We start from the raw sequence: 18970 nt of genomic DNA on the forward strand, positions 1-18970 counted from the left end.
CCAAGAATGTTTTCATTCATCAAGAACAAAAGTCGGAGGTTCGAAGACGATCAGATACCGTTGTAGTTCCGACCATAAACGAGGCCAACTAGCGATCCGGCGGCGTTATTCCCATGACCCACCAGGCAGCGACCGGGAAACTGAAACTACGTAGGAAATCCTGGCCGAGACAACCACTGAAAATAATAATATCAAAATAACTATAAAGACAAAACATTATATTTATCAAAAATGGACCCATAGGGTGGGTAACGTAGATTCATCCACATTAATATGAAACTCTTTTATAACCAAAAACGAACTCATTGGGGTCTGGTTAAAGGAGCTACTGTATTTTAAAGTCTGGCCAATGCTACATAGCAAATTTTTCGGTCACTGTGGGGCTTTCAAGTCAATTGATTATACTTCATCCTCTGAGCAGCTCCACGACTTCTTTAAAAACTGAAAAGTAACAAACGGTCAACTGGGTTAGGAGGTTAGCATGCTAATGTCAGTAGAAGAGAGGAGGTGATAGCAACAGAAGTAAAACAAGAGAGTTGCTCTCCACAACTGGAGACAGCTCTCAGTGAGTGAAGACTGAAACTTGATGCTGAAGGATCAAGGTTAGGGTGAACAGCTGATAATGCTAATGCTAAAATTACTCATAGCTTCTTAGATTTTAGCAAAAGAACTTGTATTTACTCAAAAGAAGAACGGCTTGGTCTAGGACAAAAAACAAAAAAACAACCTTTACTTTATAGTTTGAAGTCTCTATAGGTAAATTGGTGGTTCAGGTGAACTCGCCGTGCCTGGTCTTGTGTTTTAATGCCCAATGACGAGGAATACTACACGCAGCACCTGTTTTGTAACATACTAGCAGAAGGTTAGAGCGGGATGACAGACGCTGCCCACCCAGTTGACAAGCAGTCTGCAGTCTGTTTCCTCATTCCTCCTCCTCTCTGCTGCCTGACTGCTGCTGTAATGATGTAACGCCTGATTTACAGCGAGGTGATGTTTTCGCGGAGATGGCGAGGGCCTGCTGAGAAGTGCCAGAGCTGCTCCAGTAATTCTGTTACCGCTGAACTTTGTTCCACAGCGTATTAGGGCATGACGCCACGGCAGATTGTTAAATAATGGATTCTGCGTGAGGTATGCCACATATTTTTTTGGGCCCTTCTGAGGCCTCTGGGTCCTCCACCCACTCCAAGAATCCTCCTTTTGTTTTGAAGAGTCCCACCCTTGGACACAAATCACAATCACTTAATAATATAAATGTTATCATGTCAAGATTGTTGGCACGTCAAAAGTAGCAACAATTACATTACACGCCAATGGATTTATTGCAGCACCTGCCCTGGAGATATTTAAGATTAGATTTCAGAGTAGAAACAATCCATAATAGTACCGCGATTGGTGATTATTTGCGTTATCCATCTTTTTAATTTGAAAAGACTCCATTTTTATATTGCTTGTTTTATCCAAAGATATTTTCCCAACAGTACAAACAAGCAGGAAATCACATTTAAGACACTGAAACCGGCAAATGTTTTGATATTTTACTTCCATAGTGTCAATTTTCTGTCCATCAACTAAACAATTAATCAGCCAACTTGTATTCACCTCCACTTCTTTGCAGGTATTTGCACTATCGCTCTTGAAGTGTGTTTAAAGTTGATTCTCTTATTGTCGGTGTCCCCTGAAGGCAACACAGGCCTGAATCACATTTCTCCTTTCGTTGGGTTTCATTTATTCATAGATTGAAGAGTTAATATTTGCTGTACATTCTCATTAACACATCCCTCAGTTCACAAACAGTGTTCAGCTGCATAACTACACTGAGGAGTGTGTACGTGTGTGTCAGAGGGAACATGAGTTACCTGCACATGAACACAATCGACACATGTAGACGCTGTGACCTGGCACCAGTCATATAGACATTACTACACACACACACACACACATACACACACATACACACACAGAGGGCTCCATTGATGTCATTTCACACACATGCATGGATAAACAGAGACACACTCCTAATGAAATGGCTCTGTGGAGCGTGAGGGCAGGTCCACATACGTTTCTCTCATTGAATCAATGCTTCTTTCTTCTTCTGCCTGTCTGCTCGCTGTCTTTCTCCGTCTCACAATGTCCATCTCTGTCTCTTCCTCTCTCTCGCTCACCTACACATTCATCACATTGTTAAGGTGCAATTATGTAGCAGGAATTTAGCAGAGTGAGTTGATTTACGTTTTTTTTTTAGAGCTGGTTCCCCTTTTCGCCTTCAGATGTTTTTCATTTCTTTGCCATAAATCATGCATCATGCTGGTTTTACACTGTGTGCATGTTGGTCCAACTACCACTTTTTGGGGCTTGTCCAAAAGTAAATGCTTTTATTATTTTGCATTGTAAAAATAAAGTAGAAAATACAGAAATACAGTTCTCTCTGGGCTGCCCTGAGAAAATTAAAGCCATCATAACAAAAATAAACATTACATAACCATAAAACAGACCACAACAGTTTGGCAGTGTGGCGAAACGCTGATTTCATTGCTCGATGTTGCGCACATCTGAAGCTGCGGCTCACCTCTTCCTCTCTCGTCTTCCTGCAGAGCCCGGTCAGCAGAAGTCCTTTAAGAGGAAGAGGTCTCTGATCAACTGGCCTTTCTGGAGAGGCTCCAACACGCAGCTGGACGGCCTGCCCCTGTCCCCGACCTCGCTCTCTCCCACCCAGGGACGGCTGTTCGGACGACCCCTGAGCTCCATCTGCTCCCCCGACCACGGCCTGCCCAAGCCTGTCATGGTGAGCCGAGCCGAGGTCATGTACACCAGCAGGGACGGGGTCAGGACCTTGTCTGGTGGCGGCGGTGGTGGTGGTGGTGGTGGTGGTGGGGGGTCACGGGATGATTTGGTGCTCGGCGGTGTAGAGTAGCAGGAAGAGGACGTCGGTTCATTTTTAGATTTTTTTTTTTTTTTTTTTTCGACCTGTTGTGTGATAAACTGTAGCTCCACTTCCTGATTACTAGAGGTGGGTAGAGTAGCCAAGAATTTCACTCAAGTAAGAGTACTGTCACTTTAGAATAATATTACTCAAGTAAAAGTAAAAAGAAGCCGTCCAAATATTTACTTGAGTAAGAGTGCTGAGTAACCTCTGAATTGAGGGCATGAATGTAAATCAAATACACACAAAAAATTAAAAAGCAATGAACAAATTCAGATGTTGCCAAACATCAACATTTTGGCAAATTGGCCCATTGCCATAATCCCTATAGTCATAGCAGTAGGTTCGTTACCTCTAATTGTCGGTGCAAGCTATTTTGTAGAACGGCGGAGCAGAGCCGTGAGCTGCTCAGAGCTACACTACGGAGGCTCATTATGGGATTTGTTGGTTTCCCTCATCAAACTCATCAAATACACAATCCAACAACTCCAAAACGCTCTGGTGGACAAGTTGTGAGCTGCACATTCACCACGCTATGAGATAATAACACAACGTTACCACACAGAGTTGTTTTAGAGGGAAATTCATGCAAAACCGCTGATGTGCGTTCCCATCTGGGGCAGTTTTTCGGCAAGCAGTCTCTGCATTTGCCTCGAAAACAACTCCGAAAACAAACAGATGGCACATCGGATCAATAAAAATAAGTAGTGAGCGGAACGTAGCTCAATGTAACGGAGTAAAAGTACCACTTCTTCACAAATATACTCAAGTAAAAGTAAAAAGTATGCTGCATTGAAACTACTCTTACAAGTACAGTTTATCCAAATAGTTACTCAAGTACCCACCTCTGCTGATGTCAGACTGTGGTTTATGGCTCTGATAAGTGGGTCAGACTAAAGACAGAAGTAGTCGACATGTTGGAATTACAAGAGAAGTGAAACTCCCATCTGTTGAATAAGCAGAAAAATGTTTCCTCTCTGTTACACGGTCAATTTCATGCTCTTATAATCACAACAAAGACCAAACTGGATCTATACAAAACCTTTTAGATATGAATTAATCAATCCCTCATCAATGGAAAGATTTCCCACAATTTCATGAACCTTTATCCGCAATGAAAAATAACTGGATAATCCTGAGTTCTTCTTCTCTTAGTAAATAATAAAAACCCATTTGAGTGCTGAAGGAAATGGTTCAGACAGATTCATCATGTTTGTTCTGGTGGTAATCCGATTTTACGAAACGTTGAACCAGCAATAAAACCAAGCAAACAGGGGAATGAGAAGCTAAATTTGTTTAATCCTCGCCTCTTCTTTGGTTTTAAAATGTCACTGTTATATTCAGAAACAATTAACACGGAGAGATCTGAATGTACGTGACCTTCCCTTTTCCCTCCAGGACATGTTGGTGTTCCTGTACCTGGAGGGGCCGTACACCCGGGGCGTCTTCAGGCGCTCGGCCGGGGCCAAAGCCTGCAGGGAGCTCCGGGACAGACTGGACAGCGGGACCGAGGACCCAGACATCTCACACCAGTCTGTGTTCATCATCGCTGCTGTCCTCAAGGTAACACACACAACCACACACACACAGCTCTGTCCTGTCTCACTCGTTTGAAACCAGACAACAGAAAGCAGCAGCGACTGATGTGCGTCCAAAGTCACATAAGTCCAGACAGGATAATCTGTCTCGGCACAGCCAGGCAGGCTGCCAGTCGCACACACAAGGTGCAGCATTGTTTCACATCCAGGCCAAACAGTGGCTGCAGCAGCGTGGCGTCCAGGGAGCAGCTGAGGTGGCTCACCGTGTTTTCATTCAACCTGTTTCTGAGGCTTCGCTTCCCTTTACCTGTAGCACCGACCATCACCTGGAACAAAAACATGTTCATGTGGATCAATGGATATTGGGCTTTGGGCTTTCTTTAAGAAGCATGTCACTTTTTAATTGTCATGCCAAACAATTAATTTTATAATTGTATAGGATTATGACAGAAATAACATGTATTTGCATCTTTGCTCTTATCCTCACTTTGTCTCCTGGTTTGTTATTGAGTGACATTTTACTTTTTGACTTGAGTTCTTCCTGTTGATTCATAAAGATCATTCATGCACCTGAGAAACCAAAGTTCAGAGGCTCTCTGGCTAAATTAGTTGGATAATGTTACAAAACAAAGTTTAATTTTCACTAAAATGAAAATACAGAACATTTTCTAGGTGCAGGAATTTGAATTTTTTGCCTTTAACAGAGAAAATAAACAAAACACAGGACAAGAAAGCAGGAAAACTCAATTGAAAATGTCACTGAAACAAAATAAATATCCGATAACATACAAAATCATACATTTAAAAGACATGTATTTAAAAATCTTATCTCAATTAATAATCAATATACTTTTCTCATACAGGACTTCCTGCGAAACATCCCCGGCAGCATTTTGAGCGTGGATCTGTACGAGCGGTGGATGGATGTGATGGAGGGAGAGGGAGGGGAGGAGAGGACACAGACTGTCCAGAGGTAGGAACTCACTCTTCCAATCCTAAAAACAGCATCACATTTAAAGCCCAAATCCTGCTGTTAGAGTAACAGCTGTGTCGAACACACTCAGACACACACACAGACTTTCATTCTGCAGACAAATTGAAGGAAAGAGCTGAATAAATGAGCGCTGTGGAGGCTCGCGGTGGCCCCGACACCTTACTGTGGCACTTTGTTGGTTTTTCCTTTAATTAGAGCGTGTTTATGTCTAGAGAGGGGAAGACGGAGAGAGAGAGCGGGGCGCTGCTCCACATCCAAACACAACAAACTGAATTCCTTCTGCGTAAGGAAAAATAAAAAACAAGCAACGTCGAAGGCAACAATGAAAATGTTGGTGGAGAAATTCCCATGGAGCCTGAGATCAGACACACACACACACACACACACACACACACACACAGTGAGAACAAGGAGCAGGGACCGACATGTTTTTGTTTTGATGGTCGTGGTCGTTTACCGTCTTCTCTCCCTCTCTCCTTCCCTCCGTCAGGTTGCTCCACCTCCTCCCCAGCGAGAACCTGCTCCTCCTGCGCCATGTGATCGCCATACTGCACTGTATCCAAGGCAACGCCCACGACAACCAGATGAACGCCTTCAACCTCTCCGTCTGCATCGCTCCCAGCATGCTGTGGGCTCCCTCGCCGAGCACCCCCGAGATGGAGGGCGAGGGCACCAAGAAGGTGAGGAGGAAGAGCAACACACACACACACACACACACATTATGGGATGTGTTTTTTTTGTGTGTGTGATCAATTTTTTATTTTATTTTATTTCATTATATTTTCATTCATCCAGACCCCTTACCTGCACCCTTGTCCCAGGGGGTAACAATTCATTATGGACAATTACAGGGAAAGAGGAAATAGAAAATAAGAAAATATATCAATAAAAAAACCGTTATGGAGTGTTTTAATTAACTCAGCTAATTACCCAAAGCTCAGATCTGTCACGTCTGACAGTCCTGCACCTGAACTATTCCAAAAACCACAACTTGTTGTGTTTACACTTTTTTTATTTTTGTACAGAGTAAAAAAAAAAAAAGATTAACAAGTTGCATATTATTTACATTTAGACTTCTGGCTCCAGTTTATAGAAAGCACAGACATGAGAGTGGCATCAATCTTCTCATCTCACTTTTGGCAAGACAGCAGATAACTGTAGGCTGCTATAGGTGTGTGTGTGTGTGTGTGTGTGTGTGTGTGTGTGTGTGTGTGTGTGTGTGTGTGTGTGTGTGTGTGTGTGTGTGTGTGTGTGTGTGTGTGTGGGAGTTTGTGTGTATGTGTGCGTGTATCAACACTGAGGAATTTAACATTTCAGTGGAATAATAGAAGCAAACTGCTTCAGCGTGTGTGTGTGTGTGTGTATATATATGAAGCACATGTGATCAGACACACAGACGGGAATTTACAGACTGGTAAGAAACTGTGGTTTTTCCACACACACACACACACACACACACACACACACACACACACACACGAACATACTGTATGCTGCACATACGTGTTCACAGGCACACATGAGCTCTGTCAGCCTGAAAGCCATTTGTCAGCAGACTGGAGGTTTCCCTGAGGATGTGAGTGTTGACCTCCAAGCGGGAGCTGACCCACTAACACACACACCAAAAGCAGTCGAACACACACACACACACACACACACTCAACTCACGTTCACCTGTCATCACGGACAATCAGTCATGAGCTAAAATCACCACATTCTTACTCTGAGCCTCAGATCTCAGCGCTCAGAGCAAGATGAAACAGGAAAAGCTTCACAGATTTACTCCTGAGCCCACGGGAACAAACTGTATCTCATTTACTACTCAGGTAATTATGTCGCCATTAAACTCTTAGCTTCCCTTAAACCAGGAGTTCCCAACCCTTTTATCCCTGCAGACCGTAGAGGGTCACATGGTTTTCTGTTACGTTCACGTTCTTTGTTACAACTCAACATAACATAGGATAATAATAATAATATCAGTCATCTGGGGGTTGATGGTCCAGTCTACTCATGTCGCCGCTGCAAACATAATATGTTTGTAATGGAAGCAGGTTTTCAGTGCTTTTGTGGCGATCTCAGGATATTCTGTTTTAACCCAGAACGCAGGGAGATTTGAAGTTTAATGTGAAGAAGCAGCATGTGAATAATATCACCTGTTGCAATGAACCGTAATTTAAACGGGACTCTTGGTTTTTCTTTTAGAACAGCTTTCTTCTAGTCGGCAGTCGTCGGGTCTTCTGTCGTCTCGTCACTGAGTTTTTCCCGGCGACGTGTGTTTTTCACTCTTTTACGCTTGTGGACCTGCCTGTACTGTAAATTGCGCAGCGCTGGGAAGATGCACAAACAGAAGTGGCAACATTTCCAAAATATAACAACACGGAAGTGTAAAATAGACAAAACGAACGATTTTATATTTTTTCAATCTCTTTCTGCGGCCTGGTACCAAATGATCCACGCACGGCCCGGGGGTTGGGAACCACTGCCTTAAACGACAAAAACAGCTCCACAAATCTACCACACCGATAGTTTCTCTCAGCTTTGATTGTCCCAAATCAGAAACGACCACACCTTCAGTTAATATTAGTCATTTATCAGTTTGCAGTGATTCAGTTCTGCTGCTGAATTTCTTTTGAAATTACATTTTGGATATTTAAAGTGACGCACAGCGATGAAGCAACGCTGCCAGCTCCTCCTCCTCCTCCTCCTGCTGCTGCTGCTTCTTCTGGTGGTTGAGGCAGCTCTAACCTGAGGCGACTGGATCCCGCAGCAGCAGCAGCAGCAGCAGCAGCAGCAGCAGCAGCAGCAGCAGCAGCAGCAGCCGTCACCACAGAGGAGGAAGCCCACCGTGGAGTCACTGAGACATAAAGCACACAAAGCCTTTGGATTTGTGGTCTATTTGGAAAGTTACAGTTACACACAAGCTCTGTGGGTGGCTGCTTTGCTTATCTTTTCAACAGTTACTGTGTGTGTGTGTGTGTGTGTGTGTGTGTGTGTGTGTGTGTGTGTGTGTGTGTGTGTGTGTGTGTGTTTGCCTCCAACTTCAAAGTGCCGTTTGAGGGTTAACACTTGGTTTTAGGACTCAGGTTGTAGGTATTTAGCTGTGATGGCTGAGGTTAGAGGAAAGGTCTAGGGAATACATTTTGTCAACGTGTGTCCTCACAAATGCAGAACTGTGTGTGTGTGTGTGTGTGTGTGTGTGTGTGTGTGTGTGTGTGTGTGTGTGTGTGTGTGTGTGTGTGTGTGTGTCCTTGGGGTGGCTGAGGTTCATTGAGAAAACATGCAAAGAATTTCCTACAGAATCCTGAGGCCAAGTGTGTGTGAGCAGAAAAAAGTTGTGTTGCTGAAAAACCTCTCTCTCTCTCTCTTTCTCTCCCTCCACGTATACACACTCTCTCCTGTCAGTACAAGCAGCCTCGACACCCACAAATACCTAAATATCTCTTTCACAAACACCGCTCTGATAACACTTTCCCTCTCACACACTGACTTGACTGTGTGTGTGTGTGTGTGTGTGTGTGTGTGTGTGTGTGCGGCGGCCCGAGCACAGGCAGCCCCCTCTTTCTGAGAAAAAAAAAAAAAAAAACTTTAAAGAATAACAAAGTGAGATTTCGACATCCCCCCCCCCCCCCCTCCTCCTTTCTCCTCCTTTGCGGTTGGAACCGGGGGCCAATTTCAACCAGCGTGGGCCCCTCTGGTCGTGTAGTGGCGACTTTCCAGCCTCGTCCGGACGGAGACACGTGATCGCTCAGTTTGGAGCCAGTTGGGTTTAATCTCCGTGTCCCTCCCTGCAGCTTCCATGCAGCATATAATTTAAATGTTTCTGGACGGACGTAGATGTTTAGGAGCTTCTGAGGTAAAAAAAAAAGAAAAAAGAACAGCTTTGGCTTCTTGTTTATCCCTTAAGATGGAAACAGAGAGATAAATCATCTTAAAGAAGGAGGGTTGGATTTTTTTTTTTTCTTTTTTCTTCTGCTTTATTGTATTTTGCATGAAGTGGAGGGAAGCGATCCACCACTCAGTCGTTTCTCCTGCCGGCTGCTGGATGTGTGTGTTGACCGATGACCTCAGAAATGACCCACTAACACACAGCTGTGACATCTGTGTGCGTGTATATGCACACACACACACACACACACACACACACACACAAACACACACACACGTACGCTCATGTGCAGATTCAGTCTATCTGCTGCAGTGTATTATATATTAGCGATATGAGTGTGGCCGTCCGTTCTCCACCTGCAGATATTTTGTGAATGATAACCAACGACAGTCGGCTGCATTTTTTTTTTCTTCTAATTTTTCTGAATGGTTGAGAGAGAGTTTAAGAAAACATATCACAGGGTTTTAAGGGAGAATGAGCGGCTCTGAATAGGCCGCTGATGGATGGATGGATGGATGGATGGGTGAAAGTTTTTTTCTAACAGTGCTCTGCATCACGTAGCAGCTCTCCCCGCCTGACAGTCAGGAATGTTGAAAGAGCGATTGAAGGAGAGCAGGAAGGCCACGTTACTGAGAGAGTGGCAGCGAAGAAAAGAGTGAGTCAAAGGAGAGGAAATCTGAAGAAAGCGGCAAAAATAATAGAATTCAAAAGGAAGTTTCCATCATGGTATCAGCTGATCCTGTTTTGACCTGATTTAATTATCGGACGTTGGGCAGACTCAGCTGTTCTGTCGTTTGTGCATCTCGTCTGTCACACTGACGAACAGGAGTGAGCTGATAGCACGATCACAGATAAAAGCATAATGATTAGGAGTGTAAGCAGTGAGCATTCTTCCACTTTTATTCAAAATATTCAGTCTAAAAATACAGAAGTTGTCTGAATATGGAGCCAACACAAAGTTCAAACGCATTTTTTTTAATACATTTATTTTAACACATTTTTAGCTCTTCTCATATTCTTCTGTGCAGACCAAGTGTTGCTGGAGTTTAGACCTCCTACATCAGTGTTATAGTCTATGTCAGTGGTTCTCAAAGTGGGGTCGTTGAGAGGGTTCGAGGGGGTCCCCAACTTTTTCTCAAAATGTTACCACTTTTTTTCCAGAAATATTACATTTTTTTCCAGAAATTTCTCAAAATTTCTCAAAAAAATTCACGCCATTGGCCCTAATTTGAATGTACATTGACTAAAAAAGTAACGTTATTCAGTCTCAGAACAAATATTTGTGTATTTCCGCTGTTTGTTTCAAAAAGTTTGTCCAATGTGACCGTCCATGGTCTAATTTGTGTCAGTTTAGGGGTCCTTGATGTAAAAAAGTTTGAGAACCACTGGTCTATGTGATACACAGGTATACGCACTATAGAGAACAAATTAGACTACACCTCTGTCCTACATGCAGCTTAAAAGTAGATTCATTTGTGCCAGGAACCTCGTGCTTCGTACAGAAACATGGCAATTAAATTGCAGTTAAAACTTTAAAGTTGCATAGTTGACGTCAACATCTTTAAAATATCTTTAAACAAGATCGGCCAAGTTTCAGGTGAGACATAAGAAAATGTCTGAGTGTGTCTCAGAGCGATTTGGTGCACAAACAGACAGATTGATTAGGTAATCTGCACCATTGATCACCCATTGTTTCATTGGTAAATAAATACACACTGTCCCTGCTCATCAGGTGATGTGCTGCTCCTCAGGAATGTCATTGTGCTTTGACAGATGTCACAGAGAAGCAACAACATCTACAGGGGAAGTTATATCACCTCTCATCAGAAGCAGGTTTATTCAACTGCACCACCCTTCAAAAAAAACAAAACAGAAGAAGCAGATGAAGTAACTGCGGGGAATCTACCGACCTGCAGACAGACGAGACACGTGTGCGTTCATATTTGTTGTGTAACGAAACGCTAACTGCCTCTGCAGTTTATGGAAAGCAGATCTGAGAATTACCCATAATCCAAGTAAAGTGTGGCCTCGGGGCTTTCATACAGCAGTCATTAGTACGTGTGCTATCGGAGGAGAAATAAGCAGAGCAGATAAAAACCAGGAGGAACATGTTGCATTCGCTGCCTAGTAACAAGTGTAAGGGATTAACTGTGCCCGGTTGTTAGAGTAAAATTACTGCAGACCCCATTAAGTTACATAACTCTGAAAATACCACTCATCTCCCATCATCTGCCAGGTACGACGAGAACAAATGGACCATCAGAGGCAGTTTCAGTGCACGGCTAAAAAGTCTCCGTCTTATCAAGAAACAGGTTGTTTTTTATTGGAGATAAAGATGATCTCAGCGCAGGAAGAAAGACTTTTAAAAGTTTATAATGTGCAAAACTTTACAGTGGAGCAGATTCCTCTTCCTTCGGAGCAGACAACATCTGGCCCACAAACAGACAAACATTCGTGGAGGCCCCAACATCTGTTCGCCTTTTTTTCAGTCGTGTCACAGAGGCAGAATGACGACAGAAAAACCAACTCGCGTATAAACACATCGGGTTTTAGTGGAAACTTTTCCACAAACCTTGGAGGATGTGACGGCGACTGTTTGTGTCGCAGGACGTCATGTGTTTGGTAAATTTTGTCTGCTTAGTTTAAGAGGCTGCAGCCAAATAAAGTGATTTGTTTGAGGACGGATTCCAACCGAGCTGATAATTCCTATGAAGCACAGACGCTGTCGGAGAGAGTGCTTTTGAAACCGAGCCAGTCGCTGTGTCGAACCTTCACATTGGAAAAAGCCGCAGCAGCAGCAAAAGGGCGTGTTGCTCCTAAAATTCATGAAAAATACAGTAACATGAATCATCTCGGAGTCGTGCTCTGAGAAAAGTTGCTGTCAAAAACTCCCACACTTGGAAATCGTCATTCGACAAGCATTTGAAACAAGCAAAAGGCGATAATCAGAAGCCAATACATGACGTCACGTATTATTATCAGGACATTATCCAGGACTGGAAAAGAAGGAGTTTGATGTTTTCTTGGTGGGTGTGGAATGCAAATGCTTGTGTGGGGGTTGGAAGGTCGACATCAGTGCAAACAAACGAACACAAACTTTTCTCAGAATGATAACACTGGACACACAAACACACACAACTTTTTTTGGAGCTGATATCACAAAGTTATTCAGGCCACTGTGGCACCGAATGAAAGAGGCAGGAGCTGCAGAGCGAACGGCTACAGGACGCCGCCAAAATGTATTCATTTAAATTTTATTTAGCCTTTATTTAACCAGGTAAAAAGACCCGTTGACATCGCTATCTCATTTTCAAGGCCGACCTGGCCAAGAGGGCAGCAGCACACGTCGTCAGCATTTCCATAAAATACAAAATACATTACAATAAATAGGGCCATAGTACATACAAGAGGTTAAAACAAAAGTGCAAGGAGCAAGGGGGTCATGGTGGCAAGAATGATCAGCACAGGAACCGCTCAATTGATTTTTGTTGTCGGTCCTTTAGGAAGTGACGGAAAACATTAAAAGATACAAGTCCATGATATGTGCGTGTGTGTTTAATTTGCTTAGCTGCACGTTTGCTGAATTACTTGGGCGGCTTCCCCAAGGAGCCGCTTCAACAAATAAAGTTCTGCGTAAACAGAATCACGCTCTCAACCAGAATGAAAATGAATCATCAGCAACAAAGACGAGTCAAAGTCAAAGAGAGTTCACAGTGGTGTAACCAGGTGGTGTGTGTGTCGTCTCTCCTCTCTCCCCCATGCAGGTGTGTGAGCTGGTCCGATTCCTCATCGAGAACTGCAGCAGCGTCCTGGGAGAGGACGTCACCACGCTGTTCAGGAGCTTCAGCCAGAAGAGCAACAGCAGCGACCACGGATCAGGTAACTGAGAACCAGCAGAGCAGAGGAGATTTAAAAAAAAAAAAACGACTCATGTGAATCATGTGGCATAAATAAATAAGAAGAAGTTTGAGAGTTGCTCTGCAGCTGGAGGCCAAGTCCATGTGGATTTGGCTTTTACTCAGAGTTCCCAGTTCTGTTCTCTCTTTTTTTTTAAACCGCCGCAGTGACAGGCACAGGCTCCATCACATCATTTATATCAGCGCGTAATCCCAACAATGACATTTCTAATTCAGCTCTGTTATATAAACAAGTGGAGATGAAGAGTTGAGAAGGGCTGAGTCAGTAACATGACAGAAAAACACACAGTGTCCAAACAAACAGCAAATATTCACAACCCAATGAATCACATGACTTTGTTGTTAAATCAGACTGACAATTTGATTTAGAGGTTTGTTTGTTTTTTAAGTTTGGAGGGTTTTCTTAAAAATGTAAAACTTTTTAAAATGCAATTTCCAATTATATGGCTGAGTAGCAGATGTTGACAGATGTTGTTTGTTTTGCGTTGTGCTGCAGTGAAAGATCTAATCAAACTCAACTTCTCAGGCTGATTTGGCAATAAAAGAAATACTTGTCACTTTAGCTCAGAGTCAGCTCTCGTTCTCCAACTTTGGAAAGTGTAGAGACACTTCCTCGATTAAGAAAACACCTTTTTAATATCTTCATGTAGCCTTCACATTAATAACAAAGGTCGGAGTAAAGGTTTGATTAATTAAAGTGTGTGGATGAACACTAGATCCTTGGTGTTTTCTGAAAGCTTCTGTGTGCTGCACCTAAAAAAAAAAACGAAACCCTCCAACTCACACTTGATTGTGTGTGCGTGTGTGTGTTGCGTGAGCGGTTGAGCGGCCGCGGCTCTTTCAGGCCTGTTGATTGGGGTCAGGAGATCGACCTGCTGTAATTTCAGTGATTGGTCGGGGTCACAGGTGCCGATTAACACGGCATTGAATCTCCTCATTCATAAACGCCGCCGCCGTTCTTCCCCTCGTTCCTCGCTCTATAAATAACCATCCGGGGTCAGGGAGCACCCAGCGGGACCGCGCTTTGTCCTCTGTTCTCCTCATCTCCAGCGGTGAACTGTGACTTTGTTCGCTCAGCTCAGGGGTCGAGATCTGATCCTAGTTCGTCTCAGACGCGTTTGGAAGATGTTTCTGTCTGAATAAATTCAACCCCAAACATTAATTGCAGGACACGTGTGCAAAATCCTAATAATTGAAGCCTTATTTTAACTTTTTATTTAGATATTTTGGTAACACTTTATAATAAACACTATTAAGCATTAGTTCAGCATTAATAAATACTGAATTCTTCATTTATAACACATGAATACTCATTAGTATGTAGTTTATAAACACAGTTAGTGCTTATCACTGATGAGTAAAACATTTTTAACTGTGTTTATAAACTACATACTAATGAGTATTAATGTGTTATAAATGATGAATTCAGTATTTAATGTTTAACTAATGCTTAATAGTGTGTACTTATTATAAAGTGTTACCGATATTTTCATTTTTCCACAAAACAAAACATTCACTGACAAATGAATTAGAAGAGAGTAAATAAAATGCAATAGAAATATCATGGAGGTAAATCACATTTTGTACCAAGGGGATTAACAGCAGTGCAATATCAATCATAGAGAAACACAACAATCTTATATAATAACTCTAATCCATCTATCTATCTATCTATCTATCTATCTATCTATCTATCTATCTATCTATCTATCTATCTATCTATCTATCTATCATTATTCTAATAGAGAATTAGGAGAGAAAGTCTGTGTATTGTGTTTTCAGAATTATTGCTTTCTGTTTTATTTTTGCATTAAATGAGTCAGATTTTAATTGTCAGTCTCACAGATTAATAGTTGTTTAATCCAAGTCTAAAAATACTCTTCTCCGTCTCTTCCCAGATGTGTCGTCCTTCCAGATGAACGACTCGTCCTACGACAGTCTGGAGAACGAGCTCAACGACGACCCGGAGTCTCCGTTCCAAGAGCAGCTGCCGCTGCGCGACAAGGACAAGCCCGACAGCCGCAGCCGCGACTCCGTCATCACGCTCAGCGACTGCGACCCCGACCCCGAGAGCGACCCGCAGCTGCAGCTCCCCCCGCTGGCCCGACCGCGGCGCTTCAGCCCCGCCGTGCGCCAGCCCCGCGCCCGCCAGGCCAACGGGCCGTCGCAGGGCCCCCGCCGGCTGAGGAGGAGCTCGGAGCCCGCCCTCGCCCTCGCCGGCACGCCGCCGCCGCCGTCCGGCACGCTGTCGGCTCACGGTGATAAACACCGGCTGCCGGCGCGGAAGGCGAGCTACGACGCCGCCATGGAGGGGGAGGGGGAGGAGGAGGAGGACGAGGTGTTCCTGGAGCAGCTGAACGGGCTGCAGCTGGAGGGGGAGGGGGGGGAGGGGGGGGAGGAGAAGGGGGGAGGGGCCAAAGTCCAGAACGGAGGGCGGAGGAAGGTGAAGCACATCCCTCCTCCTCCGCTGCGGCTGGACGCCAGCTGCTCCAGTCTGTCGTCGCCGGCGACCTCGCCCACAGGCTCCTCCCTCAGCTCCTTAGACTCCGCCTTCTCGCAGTATTCCACTGACTACGCCACCAACGGGGCCGTCCCATTGGCCGAGCCCACTCCTCCTTTCTCCGCGCTCTTCCCCGGGCGGACCCAGGTGTCGCCCCGGGGCTCGCCGCCTCAGAGAGAAGCCACGCCCCATTTCCCACCGCCCGCCGCCGCCCAGCCGCCGCCGCCGCCGCCGGCTCGCAGCAGCCAGACGACCTCACACCCCCACGGTCTCCATCCCAACACCTGGCTGAAGCGCGACTGTCGTCTGTCGCTGAGGCAGCTCCACAACGGACACACAGAGGAGGACGCTCCTCCCGCCGCCAACGGGAAAACCAACGCCACCAGTAACGGCTGCTGCGTCGGCGCCTCGGAGGCCGTGGCGGCGGCGGCGGCGGCGGCGGCGATGCATCATCAGAGCTGCCAGCGCCGAGCGAGCAGCCCGCCGTCCTACCAGCAGGCGCTGCTGCAGCTGCAGCACAGCAGCCGCTCGCCCTTCTACAAGAGCGGCGAGAAACCGCTGACGGTCCGAGAGCTGCGGCAGCTCGCCGACCAGACCTGCGCCCGCCGGCCCCCGGTCCCGGCCCACGCCGCCAAACCGCCCACAGGAAGTGACTGCGCGCAGCCGCCGCAGGGCGTGTTCTTCGGACAGAGCTCCACCACTCTGGTCCTCCACAGGCAGAAGTCCCACTCTCTCACTCCGGCGATGGACGGACACGGCGGGCGGAGGACGCTGCCGCTCCCTCGCCGAGCGTCCGAGCCGACCAAGGTCAGCGTGAACTCTCCCCCCGCCGCCAGCCTCACCCTCAACAGACTCAACGTGTCCAAGGCTCACGCTCAAAACGGCGGCCTGAGAGTGTCGGACGTGGAGCCGAACCACCCGGCGTCGGCGGCGTCGGAGCAGCCGCGCTTCTGCCTGTCTCCCTCCGCCACCCGCGCCGTGAGGGACTACTTCTCCTCGCAGGAGCGCGAGGACGCGGACGTCTGCCTGCAGCGGAGCCAGGAGGTGGCGCTCGCCATCGTGCAGGGGAAGAGGGAGTGGCAGAGCCGGCGCTGCAGCGACCCGCGGGTGGACGACTTCGATCAGCTCTTCTTCGCCGAGGAGTCGTACGTGTAAATAAGAAAAAACGTTGTACAGACAAAAAAAAACTGTGTATATGAGAGACTGAATTCACCGGACGTGTTTCACTCTGTTGTCATTATCGATGTGGTTTTACTCCTTTTTCCTTCTGGCAGCAGCGGTTTTACTGTAACGGTACATCTGATTAATGATTAGCCATGACGACAGCACGTGTTTTTATCTCGCTGCAGTGCCAGAGGAGACGAGGAGGACAGACGCCCTCACTGTACAGACGACTTTACTGGCAGTTGCAGCTTTTTTTTTCTTTTTTTTTTTTTTTTTACGAGCAGTTAAGTGAACTATTTCTCTCAAGTGAAGTGTTTATACATCTGAATCAGTGAATCAATAGGGTTTGGTATTTATTCATACGAGCCGAGTTTCCAGACACAGCACACAGTGTTGTCGTCTGTGGCTCTGGTTTCTATCTCTGTGACCTGGGTGGGGAGGGGGGAGAAGAAGCAGTGGAGGAAGACTTAAAAAAAACTGTCTGTGTGTGTGTGTTTGTGTGTGAGTGTGTTTGTGTGTGTGTGTGTGTGTGTGAAATAAAGTCACGAGTGGTGCTGAATATGATGCGATCATTAACGGTCTGTCCAGAGCAGGAATGTGAGAAAAACTTGTGCCACTGAGGGAGAAATCGCTGTTATTCTTGCTTTTATAGCACTTTATTATCCTCGCCATGAAACCCTCTTTAGTCTCACAAGAATGTCAAGGACGCAGCCTGGTGTGTGTGTGTGTGTGGTGTGTAAGTGTGTGTGTGAATGAACCATTGAAAAAACAATTTCTCTAGTTCTCTGTTGTACGTTTGTCCATAATAATATGATATTTTTGTTCCAGTGCTCATGTCAATGCAGTACTGATTCCCTTTTTGGTGACACTACGATAAATGACCTTATTTCACTGTGCATCAGTGTTGTGGCAAAGTATGTAAATACAACATACCTGTAGATAATATATTCTTAACACAATGTGAGAGCAGTTTTCATGAGTATTACGACAGTGTTATCATGAGCAGGATCACACACTGGAATAAGGCCATTGTCACGTTGAGTGTTGCCATTTTTAAAATGGTCTCAAAATGTACTTTATCCTGTATTATTATTAATAATATTATAATTCTTATCTCCATTACAGTGAAACAAGTTCAACGTGTATAGCTCTGCATATTTATAATACAGAAATATATGAATATATATATAAATATATTATCTTGTTCCTTTGGTATGTTGTGTTGTGTGAGAAAAATCATGTGTATTTTTGTACATGCCAATTCTGCTGCTGCTGCTGTCTCTATAGAAAGTATATTTGCTACAAAATGCACTTGTATTTGTATATTGTGTACATCTGATGTCCAATGCTCACGAGAACAAAAATATTATTGATTTTAATAAATGTTGCTCTTGTGAAACTACTTTGCAGATCAACTGTGGATTTGTTTTTACATTGTTATTGTACAGTATCAGCAGGCTAATATTGAGAAGTGTCACCTTATTGCACATCTGGATGAATATAACCAGGTGTTATATATCAGCTGGTAGCCAGCAGCTGATGAACAAGCCACTGATGATGAAGCATGAATGAAGCAGCAGCAGATGCCAGTGTGGCTGTGTAAACATAGTCTGCAATGACTCACAAAAACAGGGACAGGAACGTACACTAGTGTATATGTATATACACACATTAATATTAAAACAAGAAGCAGGTTTTAATTTTAATGTGTAAAATTGTTTTCTCAAAATAAAAACTCAAGTTCACACACTAAGAATGAAATATTTTTTTCTGGTTATGGAAATAGGCTACTGTCAGAAATATGAGAAAACCAATCATGCTTTTTAATAGCTGTATAATGTAACTGTTCATGGAGGAAAAAAACATACCAATATTTATCCCCAAATAAATTTAAGTCAAAAGCAACTGCACTTGGTTATTTAGTCCAGTTGCTTTTGACTTAAATTTCTTTGGGGATAACGATCACCTGGACAAATGAGAATATTATTCACAGGCTTGATACCAGTATTTAGTTATGATTAATCTGTTAAATTTTATAATTATTCTCTTCT

The 18970-nt window shown here is 44.6% G+C and overlaps 1 protein-coding gene across 2 annotated transcripts in view; it reads left to right on the plus strand.

Moving 5' to 3' along the window:
* LOC146965367 (rho GTPase-activating protein 20-like) overlaps nt 1–17421 on the plus strand; it is a 68368-nt gene extending 50947 nt beyond the window's left edge. Inside the window, exons 10-15 of one of the 2 annotated variants that reach the window (XM_085764793.1) lie at nt 2592–2782; nt 4319–4483; nt 5322–5431; nt 5943–6132; nt 13103–13217; nt 15154–17051. In XM_085764793.1, coding sequence (XP_085620919.1) covers nt 2592–2782; nt 4319–4483; nt 5322–5431; nt 5943–6132; nt 13103–13217; nt 15154–16910 — 2528 coding nt within the window. In that variant the 3' untranslated portion in view covers nt 16911–17051. Of the gene's footprint in view, nt 1–2591; nt 2783–4318; nt 4484–5321; nt 5432–5942; nt 6133–13102; nt 13218–15153 lie in introns of both variants that reach the window. The other variant, XM_085764794.1, reaches the window with a different exon arrangement.
* Nucleotides 17422–18970: the final 1549 nt, after the last annotated feature.

Source organism: Trachurus japonicus, chromosome 21, assembly GCF_045865225.1.
Source record: "Trachurus japonicus isolate A0001 chromosome 21, Traja_1.0".
NCBI lineage: Eukaryota > Metazoa > Chordata > Actinopteri > Carangiformes > Carangidae > Trachurus > Trachurus japonicus.